This window comes from Silurus aristotelis (genome assembly GCF_946808225.1).
Source record: "Silurus aristotelis genome assembly, chromosome: 7".
Taxonomy (NCBI): domain Eukaryota; kingdom Metazoa; phylum Chordata; class Actinopteri; order Siluriformes; family Siluridae; genus Silurus; species Silurus aristotelis.
In genome coordinates this window covers 2,393,561-2,415,477 of record NC_139580.1, presented here as the reverse complement: position 1 = coordinate 2,415,477, position 21,917 = coordinate 2,393,561, and the positions used below count along the sequence as shown (strand labels likewise).

Genomic DNA, 21,917 nt, shown 5'->3' with positions numbered 1-21,917 from the left:
GTGAACTTTTTGTATTAATTATCTACAATAATCTCTACAGTGACGGGATGTGCTTTTCTGGAAGCTTTTAAAATGATTAATTCAATCCGTCCAGCAGGTGGCAGCAGAGCGATATTGTGCCTTTGTTTTTATACTAAACAGGTCAATAATGTGCTTCATGAATAAAACACTAAACTGTTGATTTTTCGTTATAAATTTATTTATTAATCAGTTTTCAATCTGTGTCAGTTATAAAAAGATTATAATTCATCATGTAACAGTTTCTCTGCTGATTGGTGCTGACAAGTTTTCTGGAACATCAGGAGACACTTGTGTAGGTCACACAGGTGCAGTCAAATAGATGCAGGAAGATTTATGCAAAATGAAAGCAATTGAATGTGAGAAGGTGAAAATGCTCTGCCATCTTCATACAATTCTATTTCTATGCACTTTGATGAACTTGAAGGTCACCATTCTGTTTGCCTGGTCAACGTATTTAAACACAGTGGTGTTAAAAACCACACACACTTACAACAGAAACAGGAAATAGCTAAGACTGAGAATTCAGAAGTGTAAATGCTAACAAAGCACATTATTTAAGTTTTTTCTCCTGCACCACCGAATTCTGGATTCTGGACTGACTGGTAAAAAGTTTTTGATGAATTGCAATGAAATCAGCTCTTATATAAAACATTTCCTTTGCACTTTTGCTTCACTGCTTCACAATCACAAATACTACTGTGTGCATGCAATTACATATAAGCACATTGGCCTCATATTTATTTATTGTATGCTTCAGTAAATACAGTCGAGAAACACCAGTTTAATAATCTGGAGGAATGTGGAAAAGACATTAGACAGTGGATTCTTGTTGACTTCTTCTGCTAAATTCTGAGAAGATGAAAGTTCTTTTACGTAGAAATAATCTTTCTAATTACAGAGTATCTCTGAATAGTCTTTCAGTCTCATCGTGTGCAGCAGTAAAAGATCTTGGTGTGATAGAATGATTTTTAAATTATTGCATTCTGTATTTATTTACATTTTTCCATTTTTTTTGGAATTGGGGTTGTATAATAGTGCAGGTTTGAGAGCAGTTCAGTGTAAATGACACAGTGTGTAAATATAGAGGTGCATTGTGTAGAGAAATCAGGTACAAAAATATCCAGTGACCATCAGATCACATCACATGTCTATAGAACAAAATATGCAAAGAAGCGTGTAGAAAACGAGACGTGATCCACGTAACATTGCAGTGTAGATGACTGGACATGTGAGTGTTACTTTCCCACAGAGTCCTGGACCAGGAACAAGAGCAGTTAAATGTTGTGGGTCATTTGGACAGGATTTATAGTGAATAATATCAGAACTGAGAGTTGAGATGTATGGTTAGTGCTTTTATTGTTCTGAGCTACAAGCAGATTTGCTGAAAATACCAGAGGGCACAGGGTAATTAAACTCACAGAGGAACAGAAGGAGAACTTGGACAGTGCCAAAGAAATGAACATAAGAAATGAGGATTACTCACAGCTGTATTTAAACGATCTGCCTACACTAGGCTAAGCTAAACAAAACTATTAGGAGAAGCACCTGCCCTCTAATCTAACGTGTCTAAACAATCAACACCTACAGAGTCGCACCTGATCTCAAACCAAGTGATCTGTTCTTAAAGATTATAATCCGTCATGTAACAGCTTCTCTGCTGATTGGGATCCTGGTGCTGAGTAAAGTGTTCAGGGTCATCAGGAGACACTTGTGTAGGTCAGACAGGTGAAATCAGATGGTAGCAGTTCAGCTTCCTGCAGAGTGAAATGGATTTTAATGTGGAATTGAAATTGCAAGAGGAGATATTTTTACGTTGCTTTAATCTTTGATTTTCTGTAGCTACATTTCTTCAGGTGTGTTTCTGGTACCTTATTGTTTGAGTTCCCGCTGGAAGAAAACTTCTCTGAAAAAGAACAAAAGTAAATTTATTTAAAGAAAATATTCACCCAATGTCAGGGATCCTTCTGCCACGCCCCCTCCATGGCTCTCTCTCAGCTGCTCTCGGCACTAATCGCCGACACCCCTTTCCCTTTATAAGTTCCTGTTCCAACCTCACTCACTGTCAGGTCTACTTCCTCATGCTAGTGACCTCCCAGATTCCAGACCTCCAGCATTCCCTTATATTCCTAGTCTACGGATTACCTGCTTTACGGAATATACCTGCTTCACGGATTACTCCCAGTGTACGGAATAAACCATCTTGAGGGATTACCTGCCTTACAGATTATACCCGCTTGAAGGACTGTACCCGTTTTAAACACACAGATAGAACATTGTTTCAGCCTGAACCCGTTTCACTTCATAGCTTTTCACAATAACTGATGTTTTTATAACACATTCATACCCCCCCCCCCCCCCCCCCCCCTCAGAGGTACTCACACTGCCTCTCTCTGCCGTGCTCAGCGCTAAATGCTGACACCTGTCACTCGTTGCCTGTTCCCTATAAAAGCTCCCGTTCCGATCTCACTGGTGTCAGACCTACTTCATGGCTACAGTGTGTAATCAGGTAGTTTAGTAGTGTAGAAGAGCTGCTGCATGGTACAACAGGAAGTGGCCTAAATAAAGGAAAGTGTGTGTGACAGATTGAAGTGTGTGAATGTTGGTCTTTAAGATGGAAGTTCTCACCTTGTAGCCTGGAACAATGCAGAGAGGAGCAGGTGATGATCAGAGAAACAGAGACGGCACACACACACAATGCGATTATAATAATTATTCCACAGAATTCAGGACATGTAGACTGCTGTGTGTTGTTTGTAGGAGGTTGAATATCTAAAACACAATGAGAATTAAAGAGCTGGAGTTATGACGATCAGGGGTGCACATACTTTTAGTCTATAATGTATTTGGTAACTGAGTTGGTCTCTGAAACACTTTTTAGCTCTAATCTGCACTAATAAAACAACAACTGATCATCATCTCATCCTGATTCATCAGATCAGCAAAAACACCTAAAACCCTGATCTCGCTTTCAAATGATATTAAACCCTGAATGGAAAAGGAGAGAAATTTACAGAGGAAATGAAGCAAATAGAAAAAAGTGCAGATTTGCGTCACATTAAAACGTCTGAATTGTTTCAGTTCTGTTGGAGGAAATGTACAATCTCACTCCAGAACCTTCAGTAATCTGTTTCCAGCTACATGCTGTTCTGTTCTATTTTCATTAAACACACAGAAAACTACACAAATAATAAAGTCTGAACATTATACAAAATTAATACTTTTAAACAGCTTTCTGATCAATGACTAAAATCAGACTGCAATAATCAGACTGAATAAAGTTTAGTTACTGACCTGTAAAGTTCAAGTTCAGTCTGATGGGTTTCCCAAACTGAATGTGTTTTGTTTTGTTTCGTCCTCCACAGTAATAAAACCCCAGATCCGTCTCTCGAACTCCAATAATCACTAAACTGACTGAACTGCTTTCTGTTGGGTCAAAGTGACTCTTATTTACATTATAACTGAGGGAAAAGCTTTTCTTCAGCAGCCCTTGTTTAGCAGATATCAGCAGCTTCACCTCATCAGATCTCAGTTGATACCACGATATCTCAGGATAATCAGTGATGTTACAGAGCAGGGTGATGTTCTCTCCAGGATGGACAGATATGAAGTCAGATGAAGTGATGTGAAGGAGACACGGTGTGAAGAAAGCTGAAAGAACAGAATATTAAGTGAACATCATTCACACTCTCACAGCTACAGTGATTTATTCAGCAGTTATAGTTTTAAAGCTGGTATGTTGCTAATGTGTGTGTATATGAACTCACCAAACAGCATCTGTAGAAGAAATGTAGACAGAAGTTTGGCCATTTCTCACCCACTCTCTAACGCTCTGAGAACAAGTGCTGCTCCTTCACACTGATGTTGTGCAGTTACAAATAAATAAAGTCTGTATATTTAGTCACTTCCTGTGCTGTGTTCTGTCTGTCCAATAAGCTTCTAACATCCTTTCTTTCTGCTTAGAAGCTGCACAGATTCACACACTCGTTCATTTATCAGTTTCTTTTCTCTACAGGTGTAGAAAAGTTTCTTTAGGAGTAAAAGTGAGATGGAAGTAAAGAATGAAGGTAACAGCTGTATGAGGCTGATGTGTAGACGACATCTTCAGTAAAGATCAATTCTGACAGTCATCATTAATTAACAAACAGTGCAGGTTTTTTTCACATACCCTGATATAGAAGGTGGAGTCTGTGTGCACAGGCAGCTGGAACCAGCTGAAGAAAACAGAAGGTGTGAGAATGTGAGAACTGCAACTAACAATTTTATTTCTATGCACTCTGATGAATGTATAATTTTAACACCATGCTGTTTGTCTGCTCAAACAATTCAAACACACTGGTGTTAATAACTGCAAACACTCAGAACAGGAAATAGCTGATAAGTGAGAACCCAGAAGTGTAAATGTAATAAAGTGCATTTCACAGCTCTGTTGAATTCCAGATTCTGACTTGTGAAAAGTGGTTGATAAATTTCCATTAAAACAGCACAGTTCAGAATTTCCCCAAATCTGACAGCGACTTTTACAAACATCACTGGTTATATAGTGAATATAAGATGTATACAGTGTTTGTGTGTAGGCTCATATAAAAATATGGCATACAAAATACTTGTGATCTAAATGATATCTGAAAAACTAGAATGTAATATATCATTGTGCTACTGGTGTTGTATATTTAAGAGAACAAAATGCATATGTTAATTATAAAAACTAATAATAAGTGCAGGACATGTTAATGTATGCTAATCACATGTATCATGCTATCAGACTGGGATATGTGGGTGTATGAACATGGTAAAAAACACTATGTAGCTGGGTCACTGCACCATTAACATGTATCTAAATAAGTAAGAGGAAGGAAACCTCGAGCTGAAACAGCAAAAAGGAGTTTGTTATGTGTGGAAAAGGAAATTGTGCCTGGTGTGATGATAATTTATAACAGAGTTATTTGTGTAATTATGTTCATGATTAAACCTCAGATAAAAACCCAAATATTGCTGCTTCTTTACAGCTCATGAGAAGTGCTGCAGGATTATTAGAGAATTGCACAGATTTCTATTATTTTATAGACCAGGGTTGGCCGCATGCAGCTCTTTGCCTGGTTTCATGTGGCTCTTACGTTCATATAGAAGTTTGTGTTTGTTTGTTTTTTTATGTGCGTGTTTGCGTCGCTTGATTTCAAAACGGTATTTTTAAGACTTAAATGATCTCACCCCTACTGGGAAACTTTGCGGTACTTTCATCTCACACACATGCGCATTTGACGAAAATACCGTATTGAACTCAAGCGAAGTGAACACGCACATAAAAAACACAAACACAAACAAAGTCTGTTCTGACTGACACTCATGTGAAAGAATTGCTTCGAGTGGCAACAACGGAATACGAGGCAGATTTGAAGGGGATTGTTCAAGGCAAGGATGCCAAAAGTCCCACTAAGTAACATGCAGAGTAAAAGAGAAACGCTATTATAAATTATTATATTTTTGTTTGTGGACTTGGTTGAACTGAGAGTTTGTGTGTGTGAGACAGTGCACACAATGTTCATTGTTGAAAATGACTGTCCTGTGGTCTTAGAACTGTAGGAGTCAATTTCTGTCATTATGTTGGTGTGTGACATTTACAATAAATCTGGCTGAGCAGAGGTGTGTGTGTGTGTGTGTGTGTGTGTTTGTGTGTGTGTGAGTGTGTGTTGGAGGAAGGGATGGGTAATGTTCATGTGTGCTCATGTGTATGATGGGGCTCTTTGCGGTAACACAGTAAAAAAATGTGGCTCTCGGTCTCTGACTGGTTGGCCACCCCTGTCCTACACAGTCCGTTGACACCATGGAACCAGGAGCCACCAAGCAACCCACAAAACAGCCCAACATCTAAGATCATCATAGATCCAACATCTGCTTCTCCATGCCAGAGCCTTTAAGCACTCAAGGAGGTCCAATGTCCAAACTCTACATGAAGTGGAATCTAAATGGCACTGGTACGTCTCTAGATGGTACAGGATGTTTGCGGGGTCAGCATCTACTTCTTTAAAAGTTCTTCTTTAAAACTTTGGTGCGTGTGAGGAAAAAGGCCGGTCCCCCATAGAGTGAAAAACGGGTACATCTAACAAATAAAAGACCGAAATCGGAAGAACAGAGATCTCGCCTGGGAGTGTTAAAAGCTGTGTCAAATAATATGATCCTGAACCATGTACGGCCTTATAGTACAGCATTAGAATTTTCACATCAATCTGGAATCTGACAGGGAGCCAAGTCAAAATCCTAGCAACTGAACTTTGGACAACCTGTAATTTATTTGATGTAGATTTCGAAACCCTGACAAGCAAAGCATTACAGTAATCATTGCGTGAAAATACTAAAGAATTGATCAATTTTCAAGCAACCGAAAAAGATAACATTGGGCTGACTCTTGCAATGTTCCTGAGATGAAAAACTGAGGTCTTAATTTTTTTTTTTCTTTTTTTTGTATAGCGCTTTTCACAACAGACATTGTCTCAAAGCAGCTTTACAGAAAACAACAGTGTAAGGTGAATGGTGTGCGTTTGTCCCTGATGAGCAAGCCGTGGCGACAGTGGCAAGGAAAAACTCCCTTAGATGATATGAGGAAGAAACCTTGAGAGGAACCAGACTCAAAGGGGAACCCATCCTCATATGGGTGACATCAAGAGTTTGGTCATAAATCTCTTAACTGTACTCTGAACATGTTAAACATCAAATATTAAATCTGTGTCAAAAATCACCCCCAGGTTTTTTAGCTTTGATTGAAACTCCAAACAGAGCTTTCGAATTTTAAGGTTTGAAAACCAGCTTTATTCGTTTGATGATGTGAACCCAAGTGATAAGATGAGTGATAAGACCAGTAAATCATCTAGATAAAGTAGACTCAAAAAGTTCTGGGTCACTGAATAGTCAGCATCATCCTCATGAATGTTGCTGGTCTGTTACACAAACCTTGAGGCAAACGATTGTACTCGTGAAGCCCCAATGGTGAACAGAATGCAGTGAACTTTTTGTCATCCTCATGTAATGGGATGTTGTAGTACCCAGAAGTCAAGTCCATGGTACTGAAGTACGTATTCCCACCTAATGCTGCCAGCACATCTGCTTGGTGAGGAAAACATTCAGCCAGTGCATATCCTCAATTCACCACACTACTTTCACATAAACACCAGCGGTGACGTGAACTCGCTGCTAGATTTCCTTATAATGTCTCTAGGCTCCATTTCATCCAGCATCTCCCTCAACTTCAAATAATGAGCTGGTGAAAGACAAAACAAAACGGTCCGTCATCTGTAAGGCAAATGCGATGGTGAGACCATTTTATTCTGCGTAGTGTAGGTTATGCCCCGATATATACACTCATATTTTTCAACCAAATCCAATAGTTTGTTTCTCCAAAAGTAAAAGACTTCACATTCCTCAATGTTTCAATGATTCAGACCGAGTTTACCCAGTCAACTGCTACTCACAGTGTTTGTAGCAGATGAAAAATCACAGTAAGGCTACCACACGTCTATCATGTGTTCATATTAAATAATATTTAATTTTCTAAAGATGTTTTACATGTGTTTCCCTGTCTAAAATACTTCCAATATTTCCAAATATTTGTTAAATTATTATTTAATGTGTTTTTTTGGAAGCTAAGAAACTTAATTATTCATGTTCTCTTAAAAAAAATACAAATTTCGGGTTAATACTAGCAACCATGCTTTTGTAAATCAGAAACTCAAACACTTAGATTGCAGTCCAAACCACATGCAGATCTTCATAAACATCTACATAAACATCTAAATAAACATCTTTTTGGACTGATTGGAGCGAATGTATAGCCGAGGTTGTGTATAATGTATATATTATATATTTAGATATGTAAAAATGATGAACAAATATTTTTTTGAATCACTTCAGTTTAATTATGCATTGTAACATATATGTAGAACCCCAACCCCCACACTGGCAGAGCACCGGGTTCTAACTGTGTGTCTCTCGACTTAAAATTAGTTCTTGACTTAATATTAGTTTTTACTCCGAACTATTAACTTCAATACATCACTATATGAGTCACCACTAGAGGGCAGGCTTATCACAGAATCATGATACCCAATAGTACATACATTACACTTTGCCCCGCCCCCCCGGATTAATCAACCCAAGAAACAAGAAATGCCTAACTATAAACTTACTGCATAACATTTACAATTAACCTGAACAATGTTGCCAACTACAACACAACTACAAATCAAGGCTTTGGCGAGTTTTCTACATTTCTCAGGATAACATCTCTGTAAACCTGGCTGCGGTTCAGGTGTAACTGGAATCGTCACATCTGATTTATCATTGTGCGGTTCAGAATCGTTCATGTTAACTGAGGTAAGAGGGGCAGTTTCAACAGCATCATTGACATTTAAATCAGGGAAATTGTCAGGCAAATCAGGAACAAATAACAGTGAGGATTTTGTCTATTGATCCACCAGCTGATCTGCATGCCGTCTCCATGTGTTGTCTCCAACCTTTACTGTGTACTTTAATGGTCCAGTTCTGGCAAATCCCAAATCCACTCTTGTACAGAGTATCACCTGAAAAAACCTGAACTGAACTGGTCACAAGCCTTTTGCACCCAAAGGTTCTTCCCCAGCACACACCTCCCTCTCTTCTTATAGCCTCCAAACTCAAGTTTAGAAACTCCAGCAAAACCCCTCCTCCCCATCAGCAGCTCTCCCTCTCTTGTCCAATCATCCTGCTCACTAACTCACAGGGACGGGAACAAACACATTTTTAACCACTGCATCACTGCAAAATTTATACTTGAACTCTTAAAGGGGAAATACACCAGGATGAGAAAAGTCCACACATAACAACATAAGAAGCGTTAACTTTGTTTTAGCTTAGGACACTTCCATTTCCAGATCTATAGTTTTAGACGAGAGCTTTTGCAATGGCCAGTTTTATCAGACTAAAAATAGAATCTCAGTATGGACAGAAACCCAAAGTGTAGAGAAAATATGTGATTAATACAGACACAGCCTCAGTTCACTATTTACACCATATTAAGAGGAGAATCACATCTCTGTAAGGTGACTACTGCATAGGTCATGATTCATGCCGGATGCTGGCATAATGCATGCTTTCCTCCTGTGGATAGAGAGAGAGAGAGAGAGAGAGAGAGAGAGAGAGAGAGAGAGAGAGAGAGAGAGAGAGAGAGAGAGAGAATGAAACAACATCAGTTTATTTCAAATGCTTTTAAAGTTTGTTGAAACGTTTTTATGAGTAGAACTTTTAGAGATTTTAAGTCTATAAGATATATACAGTGAGGAAAATAAGTATTTGAACACCCTGCTATTTTGCAAGTTCTCCCACTTAGAAATCATGGAGGGGTCTGAAATTGTCATCGTAGGTGCATGTCCACTGTGAGAGACATAATCTAAAAAAAAAAATCCAGAAATCACAATGTATGATTTTTAAACTATTTATTTGTATGATACAGCTGCAAATAAGTATTTGAACACCTGAGAAAGTCAATGTTAATATTTGGTACAGTAGCCTTTGTTTGCAATTACAGAGGTCAAACGTTTCCTGTAGTTTTTCACCAGGTTTGCACACACTGCAGGATGGATTTTGGCCCACTCCTCCACACAGATCTTCTCTAGATCAGTCAGGTTTCTGGCCTGTTGCTGAGAAACACAGAGTTTGAGCTTCCTCCAAAGATTCTCTATTGGGTTTAGGTCTGGAGACTGGCTAGGCCACGCCAGAACCTTGATATGCTTCTTACAGAGCCACTCCTTGGTTATCCTGGCTGTGTGCTTCAGGTCATTGTCATGTTGGAAGACCCAGCCTTCGACCCATCTTCAATGCTCTAACTGAGGGAAGAGGTTGTTCCCCAAAATCTCGCAATACATGGCCCCGGTCATCCTCTCCTCAATACAGTGCAGTTGCCCTGTCCCATGTGCAGAAAAACACCCCGAAGCATGATGCTACCACCCTCATGCTTCACAGTAGGGATGGTGTTCTTGGGATGGTACTCATCATTCTTCTTCCTCCAAACACGTTTAGTGGAATTATGACCCAAAAGTTATATTTTGGTCTCATCTGACCACATGACTTTCTCCCATGACTCCTCTGGATCATCCAAATGGTCATTGGCAAACTTAAGACGTGCCTGGACATGTGCTGGTTTAAGCAGGGGAACCTTCCGTGCCATGCATGATTTCAAACCATGACGTCTTAGTGTATCACCAACAGTAACCTTGGAAACGGTGGTCCCAGCTCTTTTCAGGTCATTGACCAGCTCCTCCCGTGTAGTTCTGGGCTGATTTCTCACCTTCCTTAGGATCATTGAGACCCCACAAGGTGAGATCTTGCATGGAGCCCCAGTCCGAGGGAGATTGACAGTCATGTTTAGCTTCTTCTATTTCCTAATGATTGCTCCAACAGTGGACCTTTTTTCACCAAGCTGCTTGGCAATTTCCCCGTAGCCCTTTCCAGCCTTGTGGAGGTGTACAATTTTGTCTCTAGTGTCTTTGGACAGCTCTTTGGTCTTGGCCATGCTAGTAGTTGGATTCTTACTGATTGTATGGGGTGGACAGGTGTCTTTATGCAGCTAACGACCTCAAACAGGTGCATCTAATTTAGGATAATAAATGTAGTGGAGGTGGACATTTTAAAGGCAGACTAACAGGTCTTTGAGGGTCAGAATTCTAGCTGATAGACAGGTGTTTAAATACTTATTTGCAGCTGTATCGTACAAATAAATAGTTTAAAAATCATATATTGTGATTTCTGTATTTTTTCTTTTAGATTATGTTTCTCACAGTTGACATGCACCTACGATGACAATTTCAGACCTCTCCATGATTTCTAAGTGGGAGAACTTGCAAAATAGCAGGGTGTTCAAATATTTATTTTCCTCACTGTATATAGTCATTGTTAATTTCCCATTAGAATATTTGGGTCCGTGTTAAACATGTGACAGGGTCTGATCTGAAAATGTTTTCACATGTTGCAATAATTTACCAGGGAAAGGAACAGACATGTAGGAAAAGACATGTTTCCTTTACAGGTTCCATACAGGTTACAAGACATTATATGTTATCAATATACATGACGACACACACACACACACACACACACACACACACACACACACACACTGTATGTTTCTTCTTTATTTACTGTATATTTTATTTTATTTCATTTACATTTAGTAAACATTTGCCTCTGTGTGCTGCTGTAATATGTGAATTTCCTTCTGGGATGAATAAAGTGATGGATGTGACTCCATTATTAAAAATAAATAGCATTAAATTAATTGGTGATCCGGAAAGAGGAAAACTTTTAATGAAACACTAGTATTACTGAATGTCTGTTTCTTTCTCTGATACATTGATTCACTGTTGCACACACAAATCATTTCAATAATATGAGTAGATAAAATCATGACAAAATAGTTACAAGTAACTGTGACTTTAAATTCGAGGATAAAGTGTGTCAGGGATCCTCCTGCCACGCCTCCCTCCGAGGCTCTCTCTCAGCCTCTCCCGGCGCTATTTGCCAACACCTGTTCCACATGGCCCATTAATAAGTTCCCGTTCCTACCTCACTTGCTGTCGGATCTACTTAGTCATGCCTAGGGATCTTCCTGACTGAAGACCGCCAGCATTCCCCGTTGGTTCATGCTTCTTGTTCCCAGTCACAGGATTATAATCGCATTACGGATTATACCTGCCTATACCATGCTTCAAGTCCCCTCCGAAGGCCACGTTGCAGTCCCAGGTCTCTCTGTAGGCGCCAGGGCTCCAAGGTTTCTCAGAAAATCGCGATCCTAAGTCCCTCCAAGGACGCCGCCAAGCCTCAAGTTTCCTCCAGAAGCGGCGTAGTGCTACAAAGTGCTACAAAGTGTCCCACCAAAGGCATCACTGCACTTCTGAGTCCTGCAGAGGGCGCCACTCAGTCTCTGATCTCCACCGAGGGCGTTGCTCAGCCGCTAACCTCTGCCGAGGGTGTCGCTCCTCTCCCGAGCTCCGACACTGAGGTTTCATCATTCCAGACCCTCGCAGAGGGTGCCAGAAAGTGCCCTGCACTGGGTGTCGCTCCGGTCCAGACCTCCGCAAGGGGCGTTGCTCCTCTCCAGGCCTCCCAAGGGGCGTTGCTCCACTCCAGGCCTCCGCAGAGGGAGGGATCCTCCTGCCACACCTCACTCTGAGGCTCTTTCTCAGCCTCCCGGCACTAATCGCCGACACCTGTTCCACATTACCTAGTCCCCTTTACAAGTTTCCGATCGTACCTTACTCGCTGTCGGATCTACTTAGTCATGCCTAGTGATCTACTGGATTCCAGACCGCCAGCATTCCCCGCTGGTTCATGCTTCTTGTTCCCAGTCACAGGATTATACTCGCATTACGGATTATACCTGCCTCACGGATTGTACACGCTGTACGGAGTGTACTCGCATTACGGATTATACCCGCTTTCAGGATTATCCCCGCATTATGGTTAGTAACTCTCCCAAACTCTGGTTTAGTTTCTGGATTTTAATAAACAATGATTGAGTTACTCCCATTTCCTACGCATGGTCACTTTCCTGACAATGTGTTTAACTGTTCTAAACATTTAGGTATTATATAGAATAGAGCAGATCTCTGGTACCTTCTCAGCAGCATCTGTGGTGTTACTGCAACAGCTACATGATGATACTGACTTTCCTGAAAAGGAAAATAATTCGATTTGAATATTAGAACACATCCTAGCTTTAAATCCATAGACAGATAGCAAGTTCAGGCAAATTTGTATAGATTTAAATTGTAATGTAGTCGACCTACAAAAAAAATCTATTCGTCTGCTGTAGGTATTAGAAGTGTAGTAGCTTCTTTCTGTGAGTGCAAATTATTGCTGTTCCTATGGATTTATTTATAGATTATTTAATACACTGATTCACTGTACAGATTAAAACGAGTTCATTCTTTCGTCTTAAAATTTGAGAAAATTGCAGACGATTCTAACGTATGAAACTGAATCATGTATAAACACAATTTTCTCAGATTTCTAAACAGCTCTAAACTTATTGTGAAATGATGCCCAGTTAAAGATAATAAGGATAAATAACTGCACCTTCGATTCTGTAGCAGAACCCACACATGCAGATGAGGTTGATTAGGACAGAGACCACACACACACTCATTGTAATCCACAGCTTTTCTTCTCTACACTGCTGAGTATCTGAACACTCGGATGAGTTACTAGACTTAGTGACCTCTGAAATACACAATGAGTGACACACATGATCAATGAAGTAATTACCTGTATATTATACTAAAAGTGTTGAAAATAAACATGTAAATATCACATTTTGGTAATATGAGCCATGCTATTTTTAGGTTCAGTACAATTCAAGTTTATTTCTAAAGCACTTTCACAATAGATATTATATATGTACAATTTTGTATATATTTTAAATTATATATATAATTTTTAAGTTTACAAATTTATGGCTACATAAAAAAGTCAGCAATAATCAGACTGAATAAAGTTTAGTTACTGACCTGGAAAGTTCAGACTGATGGGTTTCCCAAACTGAATGTGTTTAGCATTGTTTCGTCCTCCACAGTAATAAAACCCCAGATCCGTCTCTCGAACTCCAATAATCACTAAACTGCTGCTTTCTGTTACATCATAGTGACTCTTATTTACATTATAACTGAGGGAAAAGCTTTTCTCCAGCTTCCATTGTTCAGCAGATATCAGCAGCTTCACCTCGTCAGATCTCAGTTGATACCACGATATCTGAGGATAATCAGTGATGTTACAGAGCAGGGTGATGTTCTCTCCAGGATGGACAGATCTGATGTCAGTTGAAGTGATGTGAAGGAGACACAGTGTGAAGAAAGCTGAAAGAACAGCAGATTAAGATAAGATAAGATAAGATAAGATAAGATAAGATAAGATAAGATATACCTTTATTCGTCCCACAGTGGGGAAATGTGCAAAATATATAAAAGAAATCAGTGTTAACTCATAAATTTCAGTATTTGGTTTTAAACTGTAAAGCTGGCACTAAATATGTACACTTCTGAAAAAACTCATAAAAAAATATATATTTAGCCATGATTTACAAGTACATATCTACTATTTTTAATAGATTCTGAAAATCATTCAATCTGATGTTATTTATAATAAACTCTTATCGTGTATGTTGCATGTAGAAACTCACCAAACAGCAGCTGTAGTAAAAACAGATCCAGAAGATTCACCATTTTTCACAAACTGGTGATGTTTTTACTGATTGATTTGCTTGCGTGTTTTTCCGTATCTCTTTATTTCCTGTGTGTCAAGCCACTACATCCTGTCATGTCAAGTGTCCATTAAGCAGCTGATCACTATCAGTAGATGAATTCTCAGAAACCAGATACAGACCCCTCATCAGCTTATATATATAGACATCAAACACTAACAGTAAAGCTAAGTGGGTCACTGTGCTACAACCTCCGAGCTCTTGCAGGTTGTTGTGTATGCATTGTATTGTTGTAAATCTAATCTGTATACATGTAATATTTGTACATTGTATTTCTGTGATCACCAGTAGTAGGGCCGTGGCTGCTATTTGTGTTGGAGTTTATTGCATGTGCATGTACATATTGTATATTCTGATATGTACCACCTTTTTGTACACTATTATATACTGTATATTATGCTTTACATTTTCATCTCCTTTCCACTACTGCATGCCTTATATCGTGGTGGGTGGCCCAACCCCAGACCCCAGGGTCATAACATCTGGCCCACAAAAGTCCTCTTTACAAATGTCTAAGAAAAATTGCAATGAATACACTTAATTTGTAAAAAAAAAAAAAAAAAAAAGATTATACTGTGTGTTAGCTACAAGACGTCAAACAAATGTGTATATGTTGTACAAAAAAAAGCAGAATTACTAGAATATTCATAACTTTTGTGATTTATACTTGTTCAGAATTTTGTGATTGGACAACCTTAAGATCAGTGTTTCATTATGAATTAAAATACATATATGCAGAGTTAGCAGCTTAACTGCTTTTGTTTTTAATGTTACCTGTAACTGACAGAGAAGTCAGTTTATATTGCTTACATTGCTTGTTTACATGCTTATTTACCCATTTTTTTATTAATGTTTTGTTAAATAACTTTTCATTTTGAAACTGCTTAACTAGAGTTGTTTGAATAGAGACTTTTATTGTGAAAAGCTCAGAGTGACTCAGGTAGAAAGATGTCTGCACCACATGAAAATATGAAGCGTTTCCATATTTAAATGTTTATATTTTATTCATCTGGAGTTAAAAAGGACAGCAGATGCAAGATTAAGTTCTCCTTTGGTAATAAGCAGCCAATGAAGTAAGTTTTTCATTTATATTGAATGTGATTAATGTGGATTGTGTTGCTATGTGGAAAAGAGCAATATCTGTGCAAAGACTATAGTTAGGCTGTTTAAATTGAATTCAACTTTGTTTAAAAGGGTTACAGACAATGTTTATTTGTTTTATTTATTTATGTCTTTATACATTCTTTATTTTTTTTTGTGTAATTAGTTCTCACGGCATCCTAAGTTGGAAGCAGTCAATAAATAGCCTGTCATCAGAGAATCCTTGTGCTCGTGAAATTACTGGGGGGCGCTACATTGAGAATTCAACTGCTCTTCACAGGTAGAAGAAGAAATGTTTTCAACCAGCAGTCTACAAAGCATTGAGTTAACTCCAAGTTCCATAATTCTGGATTCTACAACTACTGCATACTCCGGTAATCAAGAAGCTAGAGACATGTACATGCAAAGAGTTTAAAGGCATTGTCAAGTTAAGGCCAACAAGAAGATAAGCACAACCAAGTTTAAGTTAAGGTGCTTAAAGTGGACTTATATTTTGCCATTTGCTGAAGAGAGACTCTTTAACTGTGCAGCGCAGTGTTCAAGGAAGTGCTGATGTTATATACTTACCGTTTAAAGTTTAAGTAATTGTGGTTCAGGTATTAAGCTGATAATAATTGTGAAGTATAGCAAAGTGCAAAGACTACAAATAACCGAATCTAAGTGTTGCTGAATTTCTGTTGATTGAACTGTTAAAATACCACTTTAACTAGAGTTAATAATCTAAGAAAGAAACATTGTTGAAAATTCCCATGTTCTATACGTTCATGTTTCATGTGCAATCTGTCAACTATAGTATTCATTACAACTAAGAGATACAGAAAATGGCAGAGAGTGGTCAGTCTTCTAAAGGTGTGCAGCAGTTGCTGTTGATAATACAACAGAACAAGAGCCACGAAGAGGTCGAAGAGCACGCAAGTTTTTCAGAAAAAGGTAAAGAATTACATGATGAGAAGCTTATTAAGCTTAAAAATCGCTTTTAACGCTCTTATGAGAAATGGAAGACTATTGCTAGAAATGCTAGACAAAGACTAATGGGCCATCTCTCTAAGGACATACTTCAAAGCCTCATAGATACCATCAGTGATGCTTCAAAGGATGTAGATATTGCTTAGGATGAGTTACGGCAAAATGTAAGCCCAGACAGTGATATTCGTCGCAGAGTAGACACCAGTGTTGCGGTCACAAAAATGATAGTTGAGTCTGCATGGAGCCGTCTAGGAGAGGAAGCTGAGGGTCAAGATCTTCTTAGACTAGAAGCATGCTGTATTGATACGGGTTCAGTGTTCTCATCCATAGCCTCCAAATCAAGTTATGGACGTTCCAGGTCTTTTTCTCAGTCTGTGAACAATTCAAGTGTGAGCTCCAGAGGTTCAAGTTTGTCTTCTGCTAAAAAACAAGAGGCTGCTGCAGAAATTGCTGCAACAAAAGCAACTTTGGAAATATTACAGCAACAAGAGCATGAACTGGAAGAACTTCAAAGACTTGAGGCTGAAGATAAAAGGAGAGTAGCAGAACAAGAAGCTGAAACATTGAAGCGACGACTAGAAAGAGAAGAAGAGGAAGCACGGCTACGTGTTAAGATTGAAACTTTAAATGCTGATAGACGGAAAGCATTGGAAGACAAGCGCAGAGAGCTTGAGCGCTTGGAGACACTAAAAAGGTTAAATGCTGCAAAAGCACAAATGCAAGTTTACGAGCAGAACAAAGACTCCAAGGAAGAAACAAGAGAGCTACCTCGTGACTGCAAATCTGTAAAAAAGATGAATATACCAAAGTTAAGCAGCTCCGTGTTACAGAGCATACCTCCACAGGGAAGTGTAACAAAATCACATCAAGAAGAATGTACTGCAGATCTTGTTAGGGTGTTAGCGGAGTCTATCAGCTCAAGTGATCTTCCTATACCTGAACCTGCAACATTCTATGGAGACCCTCTCAGATTTAGTGACTGGAAAATCTCATTTCAAACTCTGATTGACAGAAAAAACATACCAGTGAATGAGAAGCTTTACTACTTACGCAAGTACGTGGAGGGACCAGCTAAGAAGGCCATTGATAGTTACTTCTTGCTAGGCACGGAGTCGGCATATCATGCAGCATGGGCCGTACTAGAAGAAAGATATGGAAACCAATTTGTTACTGCTAAAGCCTTCAGAGACAAGCTTAATTCATGGCCACGGATTGGTTCCGAGGACAGTTGTTGAGCTGAGAGAATTTACTGACTTTCTCAGAGGCTGTGAAGCAGCTATGTCGCAGATTAAAGGCCTTGAAGTCCTCAATGATTGTAACGAGAACGAGAAAATCCTTTCCAAGCTTCCTGATTGCTTAGACTCAATGTGGAATCGTCAGGTCATAGAAAATGAAGAAGAAACTAAGACATTTCCTACCTTTTAGTATGTTTGTGAAGTTTCTAACACGAGAGGCAAAAATTGCTTGCAACCCAGTGACATCACTTCATGCACTGAAGTCTAATGAAATTGGAAAAGGAAAGGTTTCAAGAAATCAAGACACTAGAGCAAAAGTGTTAACAGTCCAGTCCAGTGAGAGAACAGATGCTGCAAAATGTGCCTTCTTTGAGAGATCAGGACATGGTATACACAAATGTCGTAAGTTTATGGAGAAAAATGTTGCAGAGCGAATCAAGTTTGTTCAAATGAGCAAGTTATGTTTTGGATGTTTAAAACCTGGTCATCGCTCAAAGCACTGTGAAGATAGAAGTGTATGTGAGAAATGTCAGAAGAAACACCCCTCATTTCTACATGAGGATCGTACCAAAGAAGCAAAGAGGGCCCCACAACCAAAGGACAAGTTCAAGGAAAGAAAACCCGAGTTAATGCAAAATAAAGAGACCACAAGTGAAGCAACATCCAACCGTGTAATACAGGATGTGATTAATACTCATACCTCTACAATTGTACCAGTATGGGTCTCTACTACTAATGAACCAAATCATGAAGTTCTGGTTTACGCACTTCTCGATACCCAGAGTGATACCACCTTCATCCTGGAAGAAATAGCCCAAGCTCTTGACACCAAGAAGGAAGCTGTGCAGCTGAAGCTTTCAACAATGGTATCCAAGAGCACAGTTGTTCCATGCCAGAAGGTAACTGGTCTAGTGATGAGAGGATTTTATTCAGATAAGAAGATTTCTCTGCCAGTAACCTATTCAAGAGATTTTATCCCTGCAAACAGAACTCACATTCCTACACCCAAAACTGAAAGAGTGTTCCATCTAATGCATATAGCTGAGAAGATTGCTCCTCAACAAGTTTGTGATGTTGGCCTTCTGATTGGCTACAACTGCCCTGAAGCTCTCCTTCCTAGAAAAATTGTGCCTGGTAAAGAACATCAGCCATTTGCTCAAAAAACAGATCTAGGCTGGAGCATTGTTGGCTGTGGAAATCCCTCTGTAGACTATGGGGATGCTATTGGAGTGAGTCATCACATCTTAATGAAACAAGTAATACCGAGTCTACAGTCATCTCTCAATCTTAAAAGTGATGTTCAGTTCATCTGTAGAACACAAATTAGAGAAATCATCACTCCACCAAATGTAATCAAAGCTCTTGAGTCTGACTTCAATGAAAAGGTAGCAGAGGACAGTCGTATTTCGCAAGAAGACCTACGGTTTCTGTCAACAATGAAAACAAGCATCAGACACAAAGAAGATGGTCATTATGAAATGCCTTTGCCTTTCAAAGAAGACAGACCAAACTTGCCCAATACTAAAGGATGTGCTATCCATCGCTTAAAATGCTTAGAAAAAAGGCTTAAAAGAGATGAGAAATACTATAGAGACTCTGTGGACTTTATGAATGAGACAATTGCTCGAGGAGATGCTGAGAAAGTCCCAGTTGAAGAAACTGACAAGAACCCTGCTTGGTACATTCCCCATCATGGGGTTTATCATCCTCAAAAACCTGGGAAGATCCGTGTAGTTTTTGATTGCTTAGCAAAGTTCCAAGGTACATCCCTTAATGACCATTTGTTAGTTGGTCCAGAGTTAACAAACACCCTTGTAGGTGTTCTCTGTCATTTCCCCAAGGGTCCGGTGGCAATCATGTGTGACATAGAGCGCATGTTTCACCAATTCCATGTGAAGGAAGAAGATCAAGACTACTTACGGTTTCTCTGGTGGGAGAAAGGAGATCTAGAATCCCAGCCGCAGGTCTATAGGATGAAAGTACACCTCTTTGGTGCAGCCTCCTCACCCGGGTGTGCCAACTACGGCCTCAAGCATATTGCCACTCAAAGTCATGGCTGCTTCATCGAAACCTCCATTCGATTCATAGAAAGGAATTTCTATGTCGATGACGGATTGACAAGTGTCTCAACTGTAGATGAAGCTTTCAAGCTGATAAAGGAAGCAAAAGTACTTTGTAGCACAGGAAAGCTTCATTTGCATAAATTTGTATCAAACAGTCAAGAAGTAAAAGCATCTATTCCGCAGGAAGAATGTGCACAGGGTGCTGTAGATCATGACTTGGCTTTGGGTGAGCTTCACATGGAAAGGGCACTTGGTGTGAAATGGTGCATTAGATCTGATAGTTTCCAGTTCAGAGTATTCATTAGGGAACAACCACTCACTAGAAGAGGAGTTCTGTCCACTGTGGTTTCTTTGTATGACCCACTTGGCTTTGGAGCACCCTTTATCCTTGTTGGTAAACAAATACTACAGCAAATGTGTCAAGATAAAGCTGGTTGGGATGACGCACTTAAGGATAATTTGCGACCAAAGTGGGAAGCTTAGCTTTCAGATCTACAACAATTGGCTAATGTGAAGATCAGGAGATGTTATCTCCCGTCGACCTTTCAGGAAGTTCAGCGTTATGAGCTCCATCATTTTTCTGATGCTAGTGCATCGGGATATGGAGAATGCACATATTTCAGAGCCATTGATACATCAGGAGATGTTCATTGTTCTTTGGTTATGGGCAAAGCCAGAGTTGCTCCTACTAAGGTTACAACTATACCAAGGCTGGAGTTATCAGCGGCAGTAGTTGCTGTACAAACAAGTGACTTGTTCAGGAAAGAGCTAGAGATAAACAACCTAGATGAGTACTTCTGGACAGACTCAAAGGTTGTCCTTGGGTATATTAATAAGATGCAAAGAGAATTCATGTCTTTGTAGCAAACCATGTTCAACGCATTAAACAAAGTACCAATGAAAAACAATGGAGATATGTGACTTCTGAAGAGAACCCTGCAGATTATGCATCCAGAGGCCTTACAGCAGAAGAACTCATATCCTCTAACTGGTTTACAGGACCAAAGTTTCTGTGGCGAGATGAATTGCCCAGAGATGTCAAGGTGGAAGAGATCGTAGACAATGACCCGGAGTTGCGAAAAGCTCAAGTTCATAAAACTCAAACAAAGGAAGAAAGTTCATTGCTGGATAGACTTCAAAGGTTTTCGGATTGGTCAAGAGTGATAAAAGCTATTGCAAGACTTCAGCGACGTGCCAAGGAAGTCAAAGATGTAAGCCCAAGAGTCAATGAAGCCACCAGTATTGAAGAAAGAAAGGATGCAGAGCTTACAATAATTAAAATGGTCCAACAATCAGTTTTTTGTGATGAGATCCAGAGACTCCAGCAACAGAAGGAGATCGAGTCCAACAACAGCACAAACAAACTGCATCGCCTGAATCCCTTCTTAGACGAGCATGGTATCCTCAGGGTGGGAGGTCGCTTAGCACATGCTGCGTTACACTCACATGTAAAACATCCAGTAATACTCCCACGACATAGTCATATATCATTGTTACTCATCAAACATTATCATGAACGAGTGTATCACCAGGGAAGAGGAATGACAATTAATGAGCTGCGATCAAATAGTTACTGGATTTTGGGATGTAGCAGAGTAGTGTCTTCATATATCTACAAATGCACTAGGTGCAGGAAATTCAGAAGAGGCACTGAAGAGCAAATGATGGCGAATCTTCCCCCAGAACGCATGGAAGCAACCCCACCTTTCACATACTGTGGGATGGACTGTTTTGGTCCTTTCTACATCAAAGAAGGAAGAAAGGAGCTGAAGCGCTATGGGCTTCTATTTACATGTATGTGTTCCAGGGCTGTACATGTAGAAATGCTGGATAATTTGTCCACTGACGCATTCATTAATTCTTTGCATACTTTCATTGCCATACGTGGACCAGTGCGTCAACTTAGATCGGACCAGGGCACTAATTTTGTTGGGGCAAGACGAGAATTTGCTGAAGAACTAAAGGAAATTAATCAAGAGCGCCTAAAGGAGTTCGGTTGTGAGTTCATCATGAACACCCCATCAGCCAGTCACATGGGTGGCATTTGGGAGAGGCAAATTAGAACAATAAGAAGTGTCTTGACATCCATTCTGGATCAATCGACGCAAAGACTTGATAGTGCCTCTCTAAGAACATTTCTCTATGAAGTCATGGCGATCGCCAATAGCAGACCTTTAACCACAGAGCATCTGAATGATTTATCGGGTCCGCAACCACTTACACCTAACCATATCTTGACGATGAAGTCTTCGG

The 21,917-nt window shown here is 39.6% G+C and overlaps 2 protein-coding genes across 5 annotated transcripts in view; one reads left to right on the top strand and one right to left on the bottom strand.

Moving 5' to 3' along the window:
- The window catches only part of LOC310728930 (uncharacterized protein), a 48,212-nt gene that overhangs the window by 18,409 nt on the left and 7,886 nt on the right, over nucleotides 1–21,917 (top strand). The window lies entirely within an intron of this gene.
- On the bottom strand, nucleotides 1,353–14,469 carry LOC310728951 (uncharacterized protein). 4 transcript variants are annotated; one of them, XR_014534403.1, is made up of 6 exons: nucleotides 3,786–4,224; nucleotides 3,313–3,669; nucleotides 2,647–2,790; nucleotides 1,890–1,924; nucleotides 1,584–1,775; nucleotides 1,353–1,521 (listed from the first exon to the last, which is right to left on the bottom strand). XR_014534403.1 is itself a non-coding variant. In XM_083546863.1 (5 exons), exons 1-5 carry the CDS (start codon nucleotides 14,259–14,261, stop codon nucleotides 1,719–1,721), a joined length of 636 nt encoding a protein of 211 aa, XP_083402989.1. In that variant the 5' UTR covers nucleotides 14,262–14,383; the 3' UTR covers nucleotides 1,353–1,718. The 4 variants fall into 4 exon arrangements, 3 of the variants coding, with proteins under 3 accessions (XP_083402989.1, XP_083402988.1, XP_083402990.1); XM_083546863.1 differs by lacking the exon at nucleotides 3,786–4,224 and adding an exon at nucleotides 14,219–14,383 and having other exon boundaries at nucleotides 1,353–1,775; XM_083546862.1 differs by having other exon boundaries at nucleotides 1,353–1,775.

What these genes read in the sequence shown, in the direction of transcription:
- LOC310728951 (XM_083546863.1), bottom strand. Translation starts at nt 14,261, where the DNA reads ATGGTGAATCTTCTGGATCTGTTTTTACTACAGCTGCTGTTTG. An exon ending in TTTACTACAGCTGCTGTTTG is followed by an intron (nt 3,670 to 14,218) that starts GTGAGTTTCTAC and finishes CTGTTCTTTCAG; the next exon opens with CTTTCTTCACACCGTGTCTC. An exon ending in ACTGAACTTGAACTTTACAG is followed by an intron (nt 2,791 to 3,312) that starts GTCAGTAACTAA and finishes ATTGTGTTTTAG; the next exon opens with ATATTCAACCTCCTACAAAC.